This window comes from Archocentrus centrarchus, chromosome 6 (assembly GCF_007364275.1).
Source record: "Archocentrus centrarchus isolate MPI-CPG fArcCen1 chromosome 6, fArcCen1, whole genome shotgun sequence".
NCBI lineage: Eukaryota > Metazoa > Chordata > Actinopteri > Cichliformes > Cichlidae > Archocentrus > Archocentrus centrarchus.
In genome coordinates, this window is record NC_044351.1 from 2,055,044 (window position 1) to 2,078,407 (window position 23,364).

Sequence of the window (23,364 nt, forward strand, 5' to 3'; positions counted from 1 at the left end):
CACCCAAGCCAGATCACTAATCAAGCTAATAATAGTGGTGCCCCCCTGTTGGATTTCATAAGCCCCCCTTAAGACTGAGATCTGGCGATGGGACTGGAAACGTGTTGGCGCAAGACTAACGTTAAACAGACGGATAGAGAGGACTTTTGTGATAATATCAGATGAACCCAAGGTTGTCTTTTCTTTTGTAGAGTAGACTTAACAGCAAGATTTCTGTCAGTTACAATAAAATCTTCAGACTCCTCATCTTTATTGCCGTGTCTGACACGGACTGCTTTGAAAATGTCTAAATCCCTCCAGTTTCATAACCAATCACATTTCTTGGCGACGAGTGACGTGAGAGCGCGATTCGCAATGCCCCCATCGATATCGCTTCCCGTGTGTTCGGTTTCACCCCAGTGGCGACGCGACCCATTTGTCGCTGTCGTTTGTCGCTCCCCGTGAGTCGAGCCCATTACTAAGTAGCGCATTACTGACATCACCGTTGTTCTGTACGAAGCTGAAGTTGGTTTCCGATTGCAGCTTCCGATTCGGGAAATGGCTAAAGGGCCATTCCACTTAATTTTTCCCTACCTTCAGCATCTTTAATCTGCTCTAGTTAAAAATCTACAACACCTACACAGTTCAAACCTGGATTAGATTATACTAAACTGATAGCAGAATACTTTAAACCATGTGTGTGATTTGTGAAACCTTTATCTGATTTGTGAAACTTCAATAAAGGGCGATTTCAGCACTTTTTTTCCATCTGGACCACACAACAACTGAACTCCTCCTTCACTGAAATTTGCATTATTTTGCTGTTATTTCCACTTTTAACTTTCTGTTTTCTCTAATTTTTTTCATCTTCAGTGTAGCAAGATTTGGTCTTGTGTTCTTTTTATCTCTGATACCAACTGGGATACTGCTTCCAACAACTTCATGATCTCTTTCTTCTGGTATTAACTTTTTGCTCTTCTTTAACACAGAAAGCACTCCTACATAAGTGCTTCTTTTTCAGTGTCGTTTATCTGCTTAAACCCCCAGTTGGTCATGGTAGATGGCTGTTCACACTGACGATGGGAAGGTTGTTCCAGGTTAAAAGAAGTGTTCTCTGTTGTCGCTACATGCTTGCTTGCTATAAGGGTTTGCTGCAAAGTTAAAGACAAATGCAAGTCATTGTCCACTGTGGCTCCATGCTGAACAAAGAGTGAATGTTGCACATCCATAACTGGATGCTATCTGCTGGGTTTCCTCAGATAAAGAAACTGCTTGGAACAAGTGTGAATCATAATCTGAACTTTACTGGCTTTTGATTACTACTGTCAATTGAAATGTATGTATTATTAGGTTTAATTGACCTTTTTTTAAGGTAAGGCTTTCTTTAGGTTGGGGGGGGGGGGGGGGGGGGGGGGGGGTTCAAATCCAGGGCTCCAGGGCCGGTGTCCTGCAACTTTTAAATGTATCTCTGCTTTAACACACCTGAGTAAAATAATGAGGTCATTAGCACCTGTTCGTCATGCTCATTGACTTATGAAAAAAGACCAGTAGTGCAACAAAAACATTTTTCAAAAGAAATCTGTTGTTTGAAAGTCCACTGGTCACAACAAAGATAGGTAGAAATAGGTGAGATGAAGCAGGGTCTGAAATAATGAAACATGTTAGCGTAAACCCTTTGTAACCTTTATTAGAATGTAAAGTAAATATTTGTATTTTTAGAAAACAGTTTTTACCATTACATTTTTGGATGTAACGCAGGCATTCATAAATGCACTGGAAAACCCCAGAGCACTAACCAGGGCTGAGGCAGTGGAACAAATTGAACATGGCCAAGTGGAGGAGAGGTAAGAGAATTAAAATGACTGAAGTAATATGACAATCTAAAAATAATCATGTATAAGAAACAGAAAAAGAATTCAAATGATTCATAACTTGCTTCTCATGCAACTACGAGCAGAAATACAGAGACGATCAAATCATTAAACTCAAAGAAAAGCTCTGAAATAAAAGTTGTTTACAAGTTTGAAGTTTGGCATGTTTATGGTTTTAACTAGGAACTGTCATACTAACACACACTTGCCTATTTTGACTTTTCTTTTCATTGTGCTCTAATTATTTAGCCAGTACAATAGAATAATCTAGTCCAGGTTTGAAGTGTGTAGGTGTTGTAGTTTTGGAGCTGGAGCAGTTCTAGTGTGATCCAGATGGAAAAAAGTTGCTGAAATGTGCATTTAGATAAGATAAGATAAGATAAGATAAGATAAGATAGTGTTTATTTGTCACATGCACAGTTATACACAGTACAATGCACAGTGAAATGTATTTTGTACCTGCAACCATATATACACACACATATAAATAAGAAGAATAAAAATAAAAAAAAGTAATTCACACTATACACTATACTCTATATACTATACACTATACACACTTTTTAAATTATAATATTTACACTGTGCAATAATGGTCCAGTTAGGGCTCAGAGTTGAGCAGATGGATGGCTTGTGGGTAAAAACTCTTCTTCAACCTTTCAGTCTTAGTCCTCAGGCAGCGGTAACGCCGGCCTGATGGGAGCAGGGAGAAGAGAGAGTGTCCGGGGTGGCTGGGCTGTTTTAGGATCTTCATGGCCCTCAGCCTGCACTGCTTGGTGTAAATGTCCTGCAGGTTGGGGAGGGTGGTTCTGATGGTCCGTTCAGCTGAACGAACCACCCTTTTTAGGGCCATGAAGTCCTGCTTGGTGCAGTTTCCCATCCAGGTGGTGATGCTCCCACGCATGATTCTCTCGATGGTGCAGGTGTAAAAGTTCCTGAGCACCTTGAGTGGGAGCTTGAAGTCTCTCAGCCGCCTGAGGAGGTAGAGACGCTGTCTGGCCTTCTTCACAGTGATGTTTATGTGATGAGTCCAGGACAGGTCCTGTGAGATGGTTACTCCCAGGTATTTGAAAGTGTCCACTCTTTCCACCTCAGCACCACTGATGACAAGTGGATGGTAGTCCCTCTGCTGCTTCCTGCTGAAGTCCACGATCAGTTCCTTTGTTTTGCTGACGTTGAGCAGGAGGTGGTTCTCCTGGCACCAGTTCTCCAGGCGGGAGACCTCTCTCCTGTAGGCTGTCTCCTCATTGTGAGAGATTAGTCCCACAACAGCAGTGTCGTCAGCAAACTTGATGATGACGTTGGACTCTGACGTGGCCTCGCAGTCATGGGTGTACAGTGAGTACAGCAGAGGGCTGAGCACACAGCCTTGGGGGGATCCAGTGGTGAGGGTGAGGGAGGATGAGGTGAGGTGACCCACTCGTACCACCTGTGGTCTGCTGGTCAGGAAGCTGTGAACCCACCTGCACAGGGATGGGCCCAGGCCCAGGTCCAGCAGCTTAGAGACCAGCCTGGAGGGAACTATGGTGTTGAATGCTGAGCTGTAATCTACAAACAGCACTCTCACATAGTTCCCCTTACCAGTGTCTATGTGTGAAAGGGTCTTGTGGAGGAGGAAGGATATGGCGTCATCTGTGGATCTGTCTGGCCGGTATGCAAACTGTAGTGGGTCGAGGGTGGTGGGCAGTGAGGAGGTGATGAATGTCTTGATGAGTCTCTCAAAACACTTCATCACCACAGAGGTGAGCGCTATGGGCCTGAAGTCATTGGGGCTGCTGGGGTGTGGTTTCTTTGGGACAGGGACTATGATGGACTTTTTAAAGCAGGTGGGAATCACACACAGTTTCAGTGAGAGGTTGAATATCAGTGTAAACACAGGTGCCAGCTGGTCAGCGCAGGTCTTAAGGACACGTCCACTAATACCGTCTGGTCCAGCCGCTTTCCTGGTGTTTACACGTCTAAACGCCCTCCTCACGTTTATTGAAGTTTCACAAATCAGATCAAGGTTTCACAAATCACACACTTTGTTTTAAATACTCTGCTATTAGTGCAGAATAATCTAATCCAGGTTTAAAGTGTGTAGGTGCTGTAGATTTTTAACTAGAGCAGATTAAAGATGCTGAAGGTAGGGAAAAATTAAGTGGAATGTGAGCCATTTCCCGAATCGGAAGCTGCAATCGGAAACCAACTTTTGCTTCGTCTGGTACGTAGTACGAAAGGACATCAGGGTCAAGGTCCTTCTTCTTGATTAGAGGCTGTACAACTGCATGTTTAAAGGCAGCTGGAACACAACCAGATGCAAGCGCACTGTTAATCAGAGCGAGGATAGTTGGTCCCACTGAATCAAAAGCCTCTTTAAAAAGGCGAGACGGAACACAGTCTGTGGGAGAGTTTACAGATCTCATATTTTGAATCACCTCCTTTAGTGTGGAGAGTGTGACAGGCTCAAACTGCTCAAAGACAGCTCTGCTGGGAGGAGGTGCAGATGAGTCTGTTTCAGCCTGAGGTGATGAAGGGCAGAAATTTTTTCCACAAAAAACTTCTTAAAGTTTTCGCACAGTGCAGGACAGACCTTCGCTTGGTTTACATTACAGCGAGGATCAGCGAGTGAATTAAAAACACTAAAAAGAAAATGAGGCCTGTGACTGTTACTTGAAACCGTGTTAGAGACGTAAGCAGACTTTGCATATTTTACTGCTTTCTGATATTTCAACAAACAGTTATGCAGGATCTCTAAGGAGACATGGAGCTTATCCTTCTTCCACCTTCTCTCAGCGCGTCTGAGAGCGCGGGTTGTCTCATCCAGCCAGGGCTGGGAGGAAGGTTTGGTGCGTTTGGTTGTAAAAGGGGCAATACAGTCCAGTACAGCAGTGCAAGTACATATAAAAGAGTTAGTGAAGTCCTCAGTTTTTAAAAGCAGTTGTAAAATCTGCAGCGCATGAAGAGTTAACCAAGTGCACACGATGCACAGAGGATACTCCATCTATCCCAGAGCTGGGGAGCGCTGCTGTAGATAAAACAGGAAAATGGTCCGATATACCACAGTCACGTATCCCTGTGATGCAGACTCTAAGTCCATAAGACAGCACCAGATCCAGTGTGTGACCTTTTTCATGAGTGGGACCACACACGAGTTGTGTTAGGTTAAAGGAGTCAATAAGCGAGACAAATTCTTTAACCAGCGGACCACTCTCACAACACACATCAATATTAAAATCACCAACAATTAAAAGACGGTCATATTTTAGTATGAGACCCGTCAGCAAGTCAGCAAAGTCACCGATGAAGTCCTTCGTGCACTTCGATGGTCGGTAAATCACCGCACGGAGCACCAAGGGGGAAGAGTTTATCTCCAACAGCTGCAGTTCAAAGCTGGCGTACAGGTCTGCCGAGACCCGACGACAGCGAAAACTGCATTTAAATATCGAAGCAAGTCCTCCACCTTTTCCAGAGATCCGCGGGGAGCTGAAGAAAGAACAGCCGGGAGGTAAAAGTTCGGAAAAAGGTGCAGACTCACCAGCATGAAGCCACGTCTCAGTCACAAACATAAAATCCAACTGCGATGAAAAAGTCATTGAGAAGGAAAGTTTTGTTGGCTAACGATCCAGCATTTAGTAGGGCCATGTCCAGATCCTTGTTAGCTGAGGCCGGGACCCGCTCCAACAGGCGAAGGCTGGCATGGTTTACGCCGCCTCCACGATCCCGCATCCGGCGCCAAGGCCAAGGACGCTGAGTCTCCAGGATGACAGGTGGGACAATCGGCCTGATCCAGCGACGCTCAAAATCCACAGGCAGCCCAACAGGCAGCAAAGACCACCATCCAGAGGGTAATGAACAGACAAACGTAGGAGTCTCCCCGCTTTCCAAACAGACCAAAGTGCAGATGTTTGTCTAGAATGCACAGCAGCACGTTTGGAGGAAACATCAGCACCAACACCTCAGAGCAGCTGTCAGCACGGTGGAGGATCTGGGCTTGTTCTTTTTCAGTCAGAGTCCAGACCTCAGCCCGACTGAATGCTGTGCAGGAATGAATGCTGCAAACCTCACTGAACTGAAGCTACGCTGTGAAGGAGAGTGGAACAAAACTCCTCTACAACAATGTCAGAGACTGAAAGTCATATAGAAAACCATTACTGCAAATTATATGTATAGAGGAGGTTCTACAAGCTGCTGAATGGTGGGGTGTACTTCATTTTTCACAGACTGTTTCTGCATTTTGGTTCAGTTTTAGTTAAACGGATGAAATGATGTAATATGTCTGGTGCTGCTGTTCATTTGAGGTTACCTAACTTTATATTTTGTAAGAACCAGATGCTTTTTTTTGATATGTAAAACTTTAGATATTTAAAAGGGTGTACTCTCCTTTTCACACACTACATCATATTAGAACCTGGTACATGTTGGTAAAATTAAAACATAAGAGCCCACACATTTCTGTTTCGAGAAAAATTTATAAAGAATTTCAAAAATCTTTTTAACTACAAACTCATTTAAGGAAATTTGCTTGACATGCAAAACTGTGACACCGGTGTCACTGTGGGTTCTTACTGCACGAACTGCATGAACACATCAACTTCCTCATGTTGATCACAGCAGTCAGGAAGGATTTAAAGGGAGGAGACTCGAAGCAGATTATAAAAGAGCGGAGATGAAAATGAAAGTCTTTAGTAACAAAACATCAGCAGTGACATCGCAGCTCAGCTCCCTGTTAAACACAAACATGGCTTCAGCATCGTATTGTAAGTACATTTAAAACATTTATATTTGTTTAATGTTTAACTTGCTGTTGATTAACTGTCAGAGCTAAAATCACACTTAATAATAAATCAATTGTAAAATTTTAAATTGTAAAATGTAAACTTACATCAAGAAAAACAAAAACTATAATTATTTAAAAAGCTAAAGGAAAAACAGTGAGGCAACTAATTACAAACTCCATGAAGGGACAAAACGTACTTCCTGAATCACCCGGAGTCAGACGCTGGATCACAATCAAGGAGATGTTTAATACACACACACGTCACACAAAGTGTTACAGAGCACTCTGGTTCAGAATTGTCATAGCTGCCTAATACAGTCAGTCGGTGCAGCTTCACACGAGTCTGACAGCGCTCTCTATCTTAGTCCACTTTTTATACACAGGGTTCAACAACCCTGTTACACAGTTATTGAAATATGGAAGATGTTACCGTGTACAATGGGGGACGTGTAGCATGCTTATCAGTTCCTCCTTCTTTGCCCTTCACTGTCGCCAGTTAACGGCCTCATCTGGGTCCTGTAGACACAAAACATCAGACCAAAACACACCTTCTTTTCCAGTAAATCATCAGCATGTCATTTTGTTGTTTCTCTACTGTGCGGTTTTATTTCTGTCTCCTGTGCAGTGTTATTTCCACACCTTCACCTTGTTGTGAAGATTAATGCTGTGATATGCTACTTGATGCTATAGTTCTATTTGAATTGTTATATTTATGGTATGTCTACTGTGCAGCTTATTTACACTCCTTCCTTCAACACTCACCAAAAACTTGAACGTAAATACAAGAAGAACTGAAGGACTGAGATACTTACGAAGGAGCTGGAGCTTGTCCGACATTGAGAAAAAAAAAATAATTGTGCATTTTGAGAATAAAGTCAAAATTTCAAGAGAAAAAGTCAAAAAACTATTTTGAGAAAAAAGTGCAGATTAAAGCCATTTCAAGTCAAACAGCTGCCACGTCTGCTCTACCCTCCAGAATGTCTTGTATTATGAGTAAGTGAAACCAGACTTTAGAATCGGTTTTTGTAACAAAGAAATTATTTCTCTTTTAGTACATAAACACAGTGCAGTGATAAGTGTGAGGATATTAAAGACATGGTACAGAAAGCTGCATCTGCTCAGAAGGAAAAACTACACAAACTGCTCAGATGCAAGGATATCGAATACTGCACCTTCATGCAGTACAGAGTGGATACACTGTAAACCTATATTTTGAGTTCATATTACTTAAAATTGCCTAATATGTGAACATTACTTGTTAATTCTGAGTAAGTTTCATGTTCCTTTTTATTGTAATTGTGTTTTTAAGTCCAACAAACAGCTTCTACTGAAATAAACGGAGTTTATATTACTTAACCAACTGTCATTTTTCTACATTATTCTGAGTAGACTGTACTTTTTAATGGTCTCTCTTATTGTAATTATGTGTTTGAATTCAAAGAACTTAATATCATCAGATTTTGCACCCGCCAAAAATCTATTTTAAACCAATTTTATCAGACTGAATTGATGATATTGTATTAAAGCTGGGTTGGGCAGCATGGTGGCACAGTGGTTAGCACTGCTGCCTCACAATTAGAATAACATCTATAAGGTCTGGGTTTGATTCCATCTTGGCCCGGGTCACAACAAAACTGCTTCTCACCTCCATCATGGAAAGAAAGTCTCCTGTACTGCTGTCTACAAGAAGACTTTTCTTGGCTTGGTTTAAATTAGACTAAAACAATTAGTCAGTTAAATAATTATTTTAATTATGTTATGCTATCTGGGCAGCACAGTGGCGTGGTGGTTAGCACTGCTGCCTCCTATCTAGAAGGTGTGATTTTGGTTCCACCTTGGCCCGGACCTCTTACAGCATGCAGTTTCCATGTTCTCCCTGTGTCTGTGTGGGTTTCCTCCCACAATCCAAAAACATGCGGTCAGCTGGGATAAGCTCCAGCACCCCCCCCCCCCCCCCCCCCCCCCCAAGAGGATGGATTTTTTTTTGTATATATTTAATTTACCCAGCTTGATTGATTAAATGATATATTTTGATTTTTACGAACTATAAAAGATAAGTTTGGCCAATTAGAACATACAATTTAGTTCAATTGGAGTAGTGCTTACTTAACAAGCTGAGTTAAATAAATGGGGGGTGAATGATTGCTTAAACTAAGTATCTTCAGTTACTGAAACTCTGTTATTAGTACATTCAACTTAGATCTTCCATTCCATTCCAAAAGGGCCTCAAGTACATTGAACATAGTCCACATTACTCATTCAACTGATGTTTCATTACCTAAAAAAATTTAAGGCAGCGAGTTACCTTGGTTTTTTTTTAAGTAGATTCAACTTATCCGGGTTTACAGAGTTTGTAGAATCACAAGACACGGGCTACTGTGGGACTGACTCAAACTCCCCGCTCAGCTAAACAGTTCCTGATAAGAGCTGGAATGTTCATCGGCAGCTTGGTCTGGGGAAATAAGTTCATACAGGTCAGTAAACAGGACAGCGAGGGCGTAGGAAATGCACTTCAATATGTGAGCAAATTGCTATACAACATATTCAGGTACAAAATAAAACTGTTCCTTTAAACATCACACAAGTTGTAACACTTCAGGAGTTTGTTTTCTTCTCAAATCTGATAGAGCTGTCCATTCAATTTATGTACTGAGATTTGAGTGAGCAGTCATCTGGATTTATTATACAGGTTGGTTAATTTTGGCTTTGTGGCATGCTGGTGTAACAGGCCCCGTTACAGAGGGCATGAAGACAGATTACACTCCTGTGAAACAGGAGAAATAATGAGCAGAAGAAACGTGCTGCCATTCGCCTGGTCAGTCTTGCCAGAATGACAAGCTTATGACAGATAAGGCAGCTCATTCCTGCGGCAGGCATTCTGCTGCCCTCTACTGTCCATAGTGACACACAGTCGCTTGCAGCACAACCCTTAAATCTCATGTTATTTGTACACAAACCGTGTGAAACATACAAGATTTTATACATATAATCAAACTTAATTCACAAATGTGACCACATATTTGTGTGGGTCACACTAGTATACTAAATTTTACTAGTTGTATTAGTAAGTTTTTGCTTAGCTTTTACACTAGGACTAAACAGCAATCAAGAGAAGCAAATATGAATTCTGATAATATCCCATCCAACTTTAATTATAGAACACTTTAAAGAAGAAAACATGGTTGACCAAAGCGCTTTCCAGTTTAAAAAATAAAAATCAGAAATACAGTAGACAACAGATAATAAACAAAAAGAAAATGAATAACAATAAACTCATTCCATAATTTGGGGACCACAGCAGCAAACGCTTCATCACCTCGGTGATTTCAGTCTCACCATGTGGACAGCAAGAAATAACTGGTCAGTCGATATGACAGACATTTGAGGGGTGTATATGTGTACAAGGTCTGCTAGGTAGGCCAATCAAAACTTTAAAAGCCATCCATCCATCTTCTTCCTCTTATCCGGGGCTGGGTCGTGGAGGCAGCAGCCTAAGCAGAGAAGTCCAGACCTCCCTCTCCCCAGCCACCTCCACCAGCTCATCCGGGGCGACCCCAAGGTCGCTCCAGCATGTCCTGGGTCTGCCCCAAGGCCTCTTCTTGGTAGGACATGCCCAGGACACCTCACCCACGCCGAGGACGCATCTTAGTCAGATGCCCAAACCACCTTAACTGGCTCCTTTTGATGTGGAGGAGCAGCAGCTGTACATTGAGCCCCTCCCGAATGGCTGTACTCCTCACCCTCTCTCTAAGGGAGAGGCCAGCCACCCTTCGGAGGAAGCTCATGTCTGCCGCTTGTATTTGCAGTCTCATTCTTTTGGTCACTACCCAAAACGCGTGACCATAGGAGAGGGTAGGGACCTAGATTGACCGGTAAATTGACAGCTTTGCTTTTCCACTCAGCTCCTTCTTCACCACCACAGACCGATGCAGTGTACGCATCACTGCAGATGCAGCCCCGATCTGTCACTTGTGAACAAGACCCCGAGATACTTGAACTCCTCCACCTGGGGCAGCAACTGAGCCAGAGTAGGCACTCCACCCTTTTCCAGCTGAGGACCATGGCCTCAGACTTAGAGGTGCTAATTCTCATGCCAGCCGCTTCACACTGGGCTGTGAACCATTCCACTGCAAGCTGGAGGTCACCACCTGATTGAACCTTCAGGAACTCCTTCCATAGCCTGACTATAGCCTCAGCTGATCAGCAGCGCATCACCCACACTATAGACTGTGTGAGTAGAGCACCACTTTCCCCTACTGAAGTGCCTGATGGTTTTCCAGAATCATTTTGACAGGCATGACAGGAAGATCTTGCGGACTGGAGCCTCGGCGAGGCATTCCTAGCACACCCTCACAATACGTTCAGGTGCACAGGGTCTGTCCAGCATCCTCCCCCGCCACCTTATCCAACTCACCACCAGGTGGTAATCAGTTGACAACTCAGTTCCTCTCTTCACCCAAGTGTCCAGAACATATGGCCAAATATCTGATGATATGTTTACAAAACAGATCATCGACCTGCAACCTAGGGTGTCCTGATGCCACGTGCATTTATGGACATCCTTATGTTTAAACATGGTGTTTGTTTTGGACAAACTGTGGTTTGCTCAGAAGTCCAATAACAAAACACCATTTGGGTTCAGATCAGGCAGGCCGTTTCTCCTAATCACACCCCTCCAGGTCTCACTGCCATTGCCCATGTGAGCATTGAAGTCTCCCAGTAATGATGGAGTCACTGGATGGAGCACCCTCAAGCACCCTACCCAGAGACTCCAAAAAGGGTGGGTACTCTGAACTATCATTCAGCGATTAAGCACAAGCTCGCTGCATCTTGCCAAGGCTGCTCCATACTGGAACAGAGCCCAACCCCTCTCCATGAGACCAGGCCATGCGTTGAGGTGAGCCTGACTATATCAGAATCAGAATCAGAATCAGAATCAGAAGGTTTTTATTGCCATATGGGTGAACAGGTTCACAGCATTAGGAAATTGCTGCGGTACTTCGTGCTTACAGAAAGAAACAAATAAGTATAAAAACTATAAGACAATATACAAGTATACAAATTGCAAATATACAGAGATATTAGAGCTATAACTATAGCACAATATTACAAAATTACAAAATCTATATCTATATCTATCTATATCTATCTATATCTAAATCTATATCTAGCCAGCAGGGGCGGGGTGGCCATAGGGAGGTTCGGGAGGTTTCCCGAACGGCCGGTAGTTTCCAGGCCGGATCGGCCGGTGATCAGAATTTTTTTTTTTTAACCCAATTAGGCACAGCAGCGCTTGCGCAGCCACAGGTGCAGGCAGTGATGGTCGGTCGTGAACGAGCTGGCTCTTTTTTCATCAGGAGGGGCTACAAACACAACAGCCCAGCAGTGTTAATTTTGTTGATGAAATATTTTCGTCATAGTTTTCGTCAACGGCCCTTTTTTTCATGACGAAAACGAGATAACTAAATAAAAACTACCTAAAATGATAAAAACGATAACGAAATTAACTGACAGTTTTGTCAATGAATGAAAACGAGACGAAAATGCTTGGCAGGGACGAAATCCAATCAGAACTGATTTAATTTTGTGACAGGACGGGACAAGTTAGGAAAACATCCAATCAAACGCACAGTTGCGCAAATTTTCTCTAAACCCGGGAAGACCAAACTAGCCTGTGATTGGTCGTTCCTTCCGATAGTACTAAGTGATAAACAATGTCAGCAGGGAGAAAGAGAAGAGCCGATGTATGGACACATTTGTCCTTTGACGTTGTGACAAACAAAACGATGTGTAAACCATGTGGGGCGACTATCTCGGGTAAAAACACGACAACTCTTAAACAACATCTGCAAACCAGTCACCCAGATCTCCATGCAAAGGTCAGCATTTTAATGTCATGCAGGGTAAAGTGTTTTTCCCAGTTTGTGTTTAGAGAAAATCTCCACACCGCGGTGGATTAGCCTTTATAATCTTAGTCCTGAACACTGCCCTGTACCTTTCAGAGCGTCCTGCTGTAAAACGCTCGGATTATCTCAGTAAGGTGGTGTTAATGATCAGGTGTGTGGGAAGCAGGTGAAACACTAATGTTAATATTATTAATAATATTCCATAACTTTGAATAAATGTTTAATTTTGTGTAAGTGTGTATAATGACTAATTAAAGGGAACTGAAGAAAAAGCATTTACATTTTACACCCTTTATATTTTAGTCGACTAAAACAACTGTAGATTTAGTCGACTATATTCTTAGGATAATTTCGTCGACTAAAACTTGACGAAAACTATTCAGACTATTCACTATTCACTAAATTATGACTAAAACTAAATTAGATTTTTGTCAAAAGACTATGACTATAACTAAATCAAAATTTGTTGTCAAAATTAACACTGCAGCCCAGCCAGCACACCATTAGGAGAGGTGACGGGCGAGACACCAGGTAAGGGGGGGTTGACGATCTTTTTCCCCCTTTTGCTGCTCCGTTGTACGATCAGATAAAAGGCCTCTCCAAACCAAGCTCCCGGGCGGAATTTTAACCCCAGCCCGCACCTGCTAGCCAGTAACTCTCAACCTCATGCACTAGCTCAGGCTCCTTCCCCACGACAGAGGTGACATTCCATTTCCCAGTAGCCAGTCTCCATAGCCGGGGATCTGTCCACCAGTGCCTCTGCCATTTGCCACTGCCTGACACACATTGCAGCCCCCGTCCCCTACAGTGGTGGGCCTACAGGAGGGCAGGCCCATGTCACGTCTTCGGGGATGGTGCTGTCATCTCAGTGAAGGACCATGTTTGTGTGTGTATATATATATATATATATATATATATATATATATATACCGTATTTTTCGGACTATACGTCGCTCCGGAGTATAGGTCGCACCAGCCAAAAAATGCATAATAAAGAAGAAAAAACCATATAGGTCGCACTGGACTATAAGTCGCAATTTTTTGGGGGGGGGGGGGGTGTTGATACCCAGAGCAGAAATTCCATCTTGAACGGCAATTTAAAATAATAATGGATTAAAGAACAGGACGTACACGGTTACGCTACATGAGTTATGTTATGCTAACGTAACACATTCAGCTACATGACGCACAATGAACACGTGTTCGGTATGTTAACGTAACATTAAGTTATTCAGATAACCATAGCATAAAGAACATACTAACAAGTTAACCAAACCATCAATCCATTGAATTCTTCATCCTCGGTGTCACTTCTAAACAATTCCGTACACTCCGTAGATGAAGCGCCGCTTCCTCTTCTGTGTCGCGTTAGTCAGACTCGTCGTCAGCTGCAGTTCCAATTATTCCAGCCTTTCTGAATCCCAACAGGATGGTTTGTCACTGAAGCCCATGTTTTCTTGATCCATCCAATGACTTCCAGGAAAGTTGGGTGGCGCATTCTCCCAGTTGCCGTTAAGCTGTGCTCTCCATCCATCATCCACTGCGCCCACAGGTTACGCAAGACTGCCTTAAAGCTGCAGTTCACGGAGATGTCAAGTGGCTGGAGTATTTTGGTTCATGTGTTATAAATGTCACATATACGTCGCTCCGGAGTATAGGTCGCACCCCCAGCCAAACTATGAAAAAAAGTGCGACTTATACTCCGGAAAATACGGTATATATATATATATATATATATATATATATATATATATATATATATATATATATATATATATATATATATATATATATATATATATGTATATATATAGATTAGGGATGTGCGTGACTACTCGACTAGCCAACTAGTCATTGCTATTGTTGCTAGTCGGGACCAGACGTACTAGTCGGTTAGCTTAATTATTAAGGTTTCAGTAAACCCATCTGCCCCCAGATGGAGCTGCAGCCCTTACATCGTTACAGAAAAATGCCATAACGTAACGCACCTCCAACGAAACACCCTTCCTTCCTGCATTTACGTTTTGCACAAAGAAGCGAGAAAACTAACGGGACAAATGTGTTTAAAAACACTGTGAGTAGGACCCAGGAGGGGAAAAACTGCCAGCATTTCATGTTTCTGTCGGCTGACACCGCATGTAAAACACCGGAACACGACCGAAAGGTAACACACGCAATGCACCTGCACAGGTATAAACGCAGCAACATCGGCCACTTACGTCATAGCAGCTGAAGCCTGAATCAGGGGTAAGCTGGAGGAGGAGGCTGGGTTAGAGGGAGGTCTGGGCTCCGCTAATGCCGCCCCGGATAGGAGGAAGAAAATGGATGGATGCGTGTATTGTATTGTTTTGATGTGTGTCATGAATTGTAGAGCAACAAGCATCGTTGATAATGCGCAACACAATGCGCCACACTTAAGTCACAATTTATTCATTTTTCAGATGTTATTTTCTCATTTTCAATGATGCGTGAGCATCGTTTTCATATTCTTCGTTGTTTGGAGTATAACGTGCAGTGTTCTTAATGCGCGATGCTCAGTGCCGTACAGTTAAGCAGCATTTAAAGTGCGATTCATCATAACGGGATTAATGGTTTCAAATGGCTTTGTTTAGACAGCTTTTGACATCGTCCATTAACCAGGCAAAAAAATTTATTTTATATCTGGTTCTTAATTATAGACTAGTCGGTTAGTCTATTTTTTCCCCTTGTTTAGTCAAGTATTAAATTAGTCGCCTGGCGGACTTTTTGTCCTCCAAACTCGGTCCTCTACCAGAGGCTTACGCTCTTCTGGACAGAGATCTATACATAGACTTTCCAACTGTGGATAAAGCCACACTGGACATGTTTACACCAGGCGCTTACAAGGCCATTCCCCTTCCCCAGCCCCCACCTCTGCATTTTTTGTAATTAGTACCATTTTTATATTTATTTAAAAATATTTTTGAAATTTTACTTCTGCATTCTTTTTCACTTTTATTTGTACTGTACAAATTTAGATTTAAATTTATGTTTCTACCGCTCTACATCAGGTCTGAGAGTAGCCCAATTTCAATAATCTCTATGTCCTGTACAATAAAGAAACTGACTTATTGTGACTGCTGAGATCCCTTTATGTTGGTATCAATTACAGCTCACATCAGTGACTCAGGCTGATTCAGATTTTAACTGGCACCAAGAAATATGAACACATTTCTGTAATGTCATTTCTTACTGGCTGCCTGTTAAGTCTTCAGTATTGATTTTAAAATGTTACTCACTTTTAACCCTTTGCTTTCCATGCCAATGAACTTCAAAAATTTGTGGACTTCCAGCAACAATTACCGTAGTAACCCTACGTTGGGTGTGAAGCTCAATTTCTCAGCTTTCAGAAACCATTTTTCCCATTGTCCAAATGGTCATGTAATTATGACTTTCTTCAAATTCCACTGAAGGCCTATTAGAGCCTTGTATGCTGGGGCGTTCTGTAGATCAGTGAACAAGGCTCAGCTGGTTTTTGGAGATGAGCAAAGATGACGGAGTTTAACATCAGAGCTCCAACACTGTGGAACAGCCTGAACATTGAGGCCAGAATGAGCATTTTTTATTCAATTACAAAAAACAAAAATTCAGGAAACAAAGGAAATTTTTTAAAACTTATTTCTGTGAAGCACAGTGTGAATTTGTGCCATATATGAAATTTTTATTAAGTGTAAAGCTTCCAGTTCTTTGTTTGTCTCCAATTCTCTAACAGACTCAGAGAAAAGAGAGCTGAGGATCATGCTTGTTGGAAAAACTGGAGTAGGCAAGAGTGCAGTGGGAAACGCCATCCTGGGGAGAAATGCTTTTGAATCCCGTGTGTCTCTCTCCTCTGTGACAAAAGAGTGCAAGAAGGAAACAGCTGAGTTTCATGGTCAGAAACTGGCTGTAGTTGATACTCCAGGTCTGTTTGACACCCACGAGATCAGTTGACGATGTGGTTAAAAAGATCATGGAATGCATCTCCTTTCTTGCTCCTGGCCCTCATGCAATCCTGGTTGTGCTCCAGTTGAACAGATTCACAAAAGAAGAACAAAAAACAGTGAAAATCATTCAGGAAATGTTTGGAAATGAGGCACAAAGACACACTATGGTCTTGTTCACCCATGGTGATATGCTGAAGGAAGAGGACATCAACATAGAAGAATTAATGAGTGATAATGATCAGGTTAAAGACTTCATCAGGCAGTGCCACGGAGGATATCATGTTTTGGACTGTAAAGACAATAATCAAGCTCAAATCTCTGAACTGCTGCAGAAGATCAACAGGATGGTTCAGAGAAATGGAGATTTCTACACCAACAAAATATTCCAAGACGCCGAGAAATCCAACAAAGAAGAAATGGAGACAATTCAGAGAGGAAATCCTTGGATAGATCCTCAAGAAGCAAGAAGACGAGCAGAGAGAAATAACATTTTTATTCGGGTTGTTAGTACGACTCCTGCTCAAGTTTTCATTAGAGCACATGCTGGATCAGGTTCTGGAGCAGAATTTGGAGCAGAATTTGGAGCAGAATTTGGAGCAGGTGGAGCACAAACGTCGGGTGTATTCAGAACCATCATAGAAGCTGTACAGAGAATAGCTCGGTTAGTGAGACACATACTGTGCATTACGCAGTAATATTAAGAGTTTCTTATTTTTAAAGCAGTATTATTGCAGAAATACAACAGTAACTGCTTTTCCTCTCAGTTTATCCTCTTTACCAGCTGTATAGTTTCTCTTGCTTTTACATTTTAGGAACACCTTAATTAAAAAAAAATAGTCCCTGATTACTATTGATGTGAGTGTAGTTTGCACTGATCAAAAATTGTACAAAAAAGCAGGCACACTGCACTTAGTTTACTGAATGATGTATTATGTACAAAGAAACAAATCTAGGGCATTACTTTCATTGGATAGCTTGCTGTGTTAGAGTTAGAAAATTTATATTTGTTTAACTGACTTTACTGTGCCACAAAACTTAAATCAAATATTGTTTCAGTAAATTGTAAGATGTGCATCATTTTGTTAGTTTGTTGTCAAATGTAAACCGTAAACATCAACAATAAAAAAATGTAAAAATGTACTCCTTACTCATTCAGCTTGTACTTTTGTGTGTGTGTGTGTGTGTGTGTGTGTGAGAAAAACTCAAAGTCACAAGAGTCAATTATCAAAATAAAACAGGAAGTAACCCCAGAGTTGGCTACTAAAGAGAGGGACAAGGACTCAATTTGTTAATTTGTTACAGTAGGAACCCGAGGAGAGCTGCATACCACCCTTCTTGATTAAACTGTTATTTGTGTGTGTGTGTGTGGGGGGGCTTCTTCAGTTCTCAACCAAATGGTGGAGAGACCCAGGTATTTGGTTGAGAACTGAAGAAGCCTTTCGGATGAGAGGTGAAACGTCTGCAAGAAACAAAAAGAAGTCCAGTCGCCTTTTTCAAGCTTCAGAGACGACTATGACCTGGATGACTGAGAATCTACAGACATAAAGAGAGCTAAACTTACAGTCCAGCTACGTATTATGTACACACTTCAGGCTTGCACAAATACTCTAGGGCCATTGCAGCAAACAGGTTTTTTTTTGTAAAAATTTTTTCCCACCAAGGGTGTCCCACAGGAAGCTGCCTTGTACTGAGTCCAGCTCCTCTACCTCTCACCACAGTCCCACAACCACAACTCCATGGCTCCTTCCAGGTTCCCTCAGCACCAAATTTGCAAAGTCCATCTATGTGTCTGCTCTACTGGGCATCCTCTGCTATGTTTACTCTGCTTCATCCCCTCAGTCATTTTTTTTCTTCTGCTGTTCAGTGGTGCAAAAAAGTGGGTATGCACTATATGCAATGCATAGGGGCGCTGCACGGGGGGCTGGGGGGCAAAGCAATGCAGGGAATTTATTTCTCTAGTCGGCATATTCTGTATTTAACAGCTGTGCATATGATATGATCAATAACAGAGGCACAGCGCTGAATAGGCGCCCCTGTGTTCCTTCACCTCCCCTCCTCCTGCCCCCCCCTTCCCCACCACACACACACACACACACACACAAAAAAAAAAGAAGTCACTTGAAATTGCAGTTTAGCCATTGAAATGGATGCTTCTCCAAAATTCAAAGAGAGACATTTTAGGAAGCAAAACAGATTCCAAGATGACAATTCCTGACATTGTTATACATTTATTTTGTTTGTGAATGAGTTGATCATCTGCTGTAATATGTGACATATATGTGACATGCTGCCCCCGTGACCCGACCCCGGATAAGCAGAAGAAAATGAATGGATGGAAAATAAAAGCTTGTAATAGAAGTCTTGTATTTTATAAGTGCATGAATAAGTGAGATCTGCATACATGAACACAGTAAACCCTGAGAGGGTGTGAAGAATTTAGCTGCGCTCCTGCTGCTGTGTGTGTCTGCCATCCTTAATATAGACGTGTACATACAAGCAGGTGTTGCCCATTCCTCCGATTCCATGGCAGGAAGTAAAAAGCCCACAAAAATGGTTAAGCCCCTCTGCAACCCCTACCCTCTTTGTAGTGGCAGTGAGAGAGTTTCAGGTGTTGCCTTTGCTAATTGCTGATTGATGACACCTGTTGAGGTGTGGCTTAACGCATGCCTTAGGTCAGCTTTGCAGATCGACCACTTCTTGCTCTTCTCCTCTCTAGGTTGCAACTGTTTTATTGAGAGATTTAAAATAAACCCATTTTAGCCTGTACAGGGGAAGGGTGGAACCAAACAGCCTCCTCATGTTCCTTCATCCAGTCTTATGTCACTCCCTTCACTGCTAGACCTTGTTGGGTATGTAGCAAAAATAAAGGCATGCAACAAATATAACAATAATTAATAAAAACACACAGAACATTAAAATTACCTCCACCACGTAAAAAAACCTTTGGTATATTGTCTTTAAGTTTGTTTTTAACTGCTGAGCCAAAGGAATTTTCCAATTTTAGGATAAAATAGATAAGTTAATGTTGGGAAAATCCCAGGAATTCTATCAGTTATCAAATAATTATGAATTAATATCATTATCATAATCAGGGTCATCAACTACATTTGTCCGAGGGTCAGAATGTTTCTCAGGAGACAGTGTGAGAGCCAGATGCTCTCATAAATTAAATAAAATCAATATTGTATCTGTGGGTGCCATATTATTTTTCTTTCCTGATCATTTACTCTGTTGTGCTGCCAGGTGTGGGCGTGGTTACATTTGATTTGTGGGTGGCGGTACTAATTTGAGTGCTTGCTGGTGCACAGCTAGTGCTGGATTTTGTGTGGGGTGAGTGTGAGTGATTAACTTTTCTGTTGACTGGTTAACACCTTTGTTGGAAATACCATTGCACAGTGATGTGAAATGTAATCAACAAAAGTAAGTGCTTGCTTTCTTAAACTGTGAGATTGAGCAATAAAGTCTGTAGTGAATGATAGATAGAACACGTCTTCAGTACAACACTCACATCTAAGCCTGCAGTGGTGTTTGGTAAAGGGTTGTCACTTAAGTGAACGTATTCCCCTGCTACGTTTAGCACTACACTCACATAAGCTGAGTGTACTGTTTTGGTTTGTTTGGTACTTTTGAAAGTGTTTTATTTTGTGTGTCGAGCGGCTGAAGCTTTGCGCTTGGGAGTACCGCCGTAGTTCTGGCTCTTGACAGTTTGTCTGGTTTGAAACTATCGGTATGGAGGTACATAAATACCCACCACTAGTACACACAGAAGACTAGGGTTGAGTTTAGCTTAGTCTGGTGGATAGTTTTAAGGGGGAATAAAAGACAATTATTGTGGTGTTTTAGAATGAGGCACTGTGAACTGGATAAAAGTATCAAATAATTGTGATAACCAGATTATTTTTTGGATGGAATGGAGTTAAAACAATACCAGGCTGACTGTTGTGAAAGAAACAGAGGAAAAAAGGCAAATAAAGTTTACACATAAGGCCTTTAAATATAAATTAGACTCCAAGAGCAATGTCAGATAAGGGTAACAAAGATTAAAGGTCTAATTAAAGAAATTAAAGATCTAATGCAGAGTACTAATAATGCTGAAAAGGTGCGAGCATGTGTTGGAAATGTATCTAGCTTGTTTAAGGAAGCAAAGGAACTAAATGATGGTGTCATTTCTATGCTTCCTCCTGATGAACAAGAGAAACAAATAGTATGGTTTGATAGTGTGGAGAAACATAAAATTGCTGTTTTGGAAGCCACAAAGGAATGGCTGCTGGAGGCGCCACATGTCCAAGCTTCACTAGTACAGGGCACTGTTGACCCATATTCATCTGTTCCCAAGGATAATGAGAACACTTCAAAGGCAATAATGAATGTATTAGAAGATGACATAAAGCCAGGTGATAGTGTGTCCAGAAGATCAAAAAAGAGCAGTTCAGCACTGAGCAAGTCATTGTCTACTAGGGTTTAATCCCGGGATCCGGGATTCCCGGGAAATGCAATCAGAACCATTTCCCGTTTCCCGGGAAACGTAAGACGGGAAACCGGGAAAAAAGTCGCACACGTCGATTTGTTGTCATACGGTAACATTGATGGGGTGATGAGTCAACAGTACTTACGGTATTGCGGTAACTCAGCAGAAGCGAGGCGCATACAGGCAATGATGTCTACGAACAGTTTTGTGTGTGGGCATTTTACAAAAATAGATAATGACAGCGCCAAATGTATGTTGTGTGACCGAGTCGTCAAATGTTCTGGTGGATCAACAAGCGGACTACGCAGACATTTAGAGTCCAAACATGACAAACACGAAGAAAGGCCATCATGTTCAAAACGGCTAAGGGACTTGCGGAGCGTCTTTTCCTCGGCCGTTTCTCCGAGGAGAGCGAGCGAGGGTGATGCAGATGCCAGACCTACATCACCGACTGAAGACGTCTCAACTGAAGGGAACCTAGCATTGGATCTGCAGCAGGCCATTTCAATGACCACTACGCCGGCGTCAGATGAAATCAAAGAGGGTGACCTCATGAAAGTTCTGACCAAAGAGTTTTCTCTGTTTGAAGCTACAAACAGGAGACAGCCCCACCTGCAGCAGTTGTTTGATGCCCTGCATTCTGTTCAGGCTACATCCGTGGAGGCGGAGAGAGCATTTTCTATCTGCGGCCAATTTGTCACTAAACTCCGAAATCGCTTAAGCGCAGAATCTCTCGATGCTCTCTGCTTCTTAAAAGCACACTTTCAGAAAAAAAAGAAAGCTTCCGAATGTTAAAGTTAAGGAAATATTGACAGAAGGGTTCGTTTAATGCGAAAAGCATTACTTTTCATTTCAGGCACGTTCAGCCTCCGTTTCAAGCGTTGTAATACACAGTTGTACTTTTTTCCTCTTTAATTTGTTGTTAATTTTATATTATTATATATTATCTTGCATTATATAGCCTATAATATATGCCTGAACAATAAAGAAATATCTGTTTAACTTCGAGTGTTTCTTTTCCTCGTTTGCAGCCACTTACTAAAAATCATGAATTAGAATACGGGCCTAATGTGTGAAGAAGGTATCATGAAATAGATTACTTAAATATATTTTGCTTTTAAAATGGAGTTGAGTAAAATATCTACAATATCAAAATAGTTTAAGCCCGACACAGGCTACAGAAGGCCTAATTAAAATAAAAATAAATAAAACCCACTTTTTCCCGGGATTCCCGGGAAATTGCTCGTCTTTTCCCGGGATTTGATTCATGCCATTTTTGGGAAAAATATTAAACCCTATTGTCTACCACATCATCAGCTAGATTGAGAGCTGAGGCTGAAACAGCTGCTCTCTTGGCTCGTCAGAAGCTGTTGAAGGAGACACACGCTCTGGAGGAGCAGCAAGAAAGGTTGAGGAGGAAAAAAGGAGGAGTTGGATTTAGACATGGAGCTGGCAGCATCTAGGGATAAAATGAGTGTGTTAAGGTCTAGGGTTGCCGCCCTTCGTGCTACTTCATTGCTCGTTTCTGATGAGCAAGGCACGTGTAGCTCCTCTGAAACCTGTCACTATTCCTCGTAAGAAGCTGACTGCTGCAGTGGTTGCTAGTAGGATGGACAGGTTATTGAGGAAAGGGTTACAAATGGACCTTCAAGAGTCTGTCTTCTGGACGGACAGTACTTCTGTTTTGAAGTATGTTAAAAATGAGACGTCAAGGTTTAAAATCTTTGTAGCAAACAGAGTGTCAGATACTGAAACTGTCGGATGTATCCCTGGCTTAGCCTTAGAAGGGCTGTTGGTTGGCTTAAGTTCAAGACCTTGTTGCTGTCCTTGGTACGACATCGAAAGTTGTTGAGAGAAACACTTTCTGGATTAGATCTGAGTGCTGAGCAGCTGGAGAAAGCACTAGAGGTCAAGATGAAGGATGTCAAGGCTCAAGTGCCAAAGGATGTTCTGTACTTAGAGGATATGGTTTTGGCTGAGTCTGCAATAATCAGGGTTTGCCAGAAAACAAGATTTCCTGAAGAACTGGCCATCTTAGAAAGAGAAGAATATGTAAGGAAGACAAGTCATCTCTACAAGCTTAACCCAATCCTGAATGATGGCGTTATTACGGTTGGGAGGTGGCTCAGTTGAGCGGCTATGCCATTTTAAATAAAACATCCGCTTATATTAGCTAAAGATCTACACGTCTCCAGACTAATTCTCTATCATGTACATCAAGAAACAGGCTATGGTGGACGAAACCATATGCTTTCTCACTTGCGTCAGAAATACTGGATACCCGGTGCTTGTGTTGCCATTAGGAAGGTTTTGTCAAAATGTGTCACCTGTCGTTGATTATCTGCTGCACCTGGGCAGCAAAAGATGGCTGATCTTCCACAGAGTAGAATAACACCAGATGAACCACCCTTCACTCGAGTTGGTTTGGATTGTTTTGGAC

The 23,364-nt window shown here is 42.1% G+C and overlaps 1 protein-coding gene across 1 annotated transcript in view; it reads left to right on the plus strand.

Annotated features, from left to right (window-relative positions):
* Window positions 1-6,535: 6,535 nt before the first annotated feature.
* The window catches only part of LOC115781743 (GTPase IMAP family member 9-like), a 38,604-nt gene continuing 21,775 nt past the window's right edge, over window positions 6,536-23,364 (plus strand). Inside the window, exon 1 of the mRNA XM_030731581.1 lies at window positions 6,536-6,589. Coding sequence (XP_030587441.1) covers window positions 6,571-6,589 — 19 coding nt within the window. The 5' untranslated portion in view covers window positions 6,536-6,570. The remainder of the gene's footprint in view (window positions 6,590-23,364) is intronic.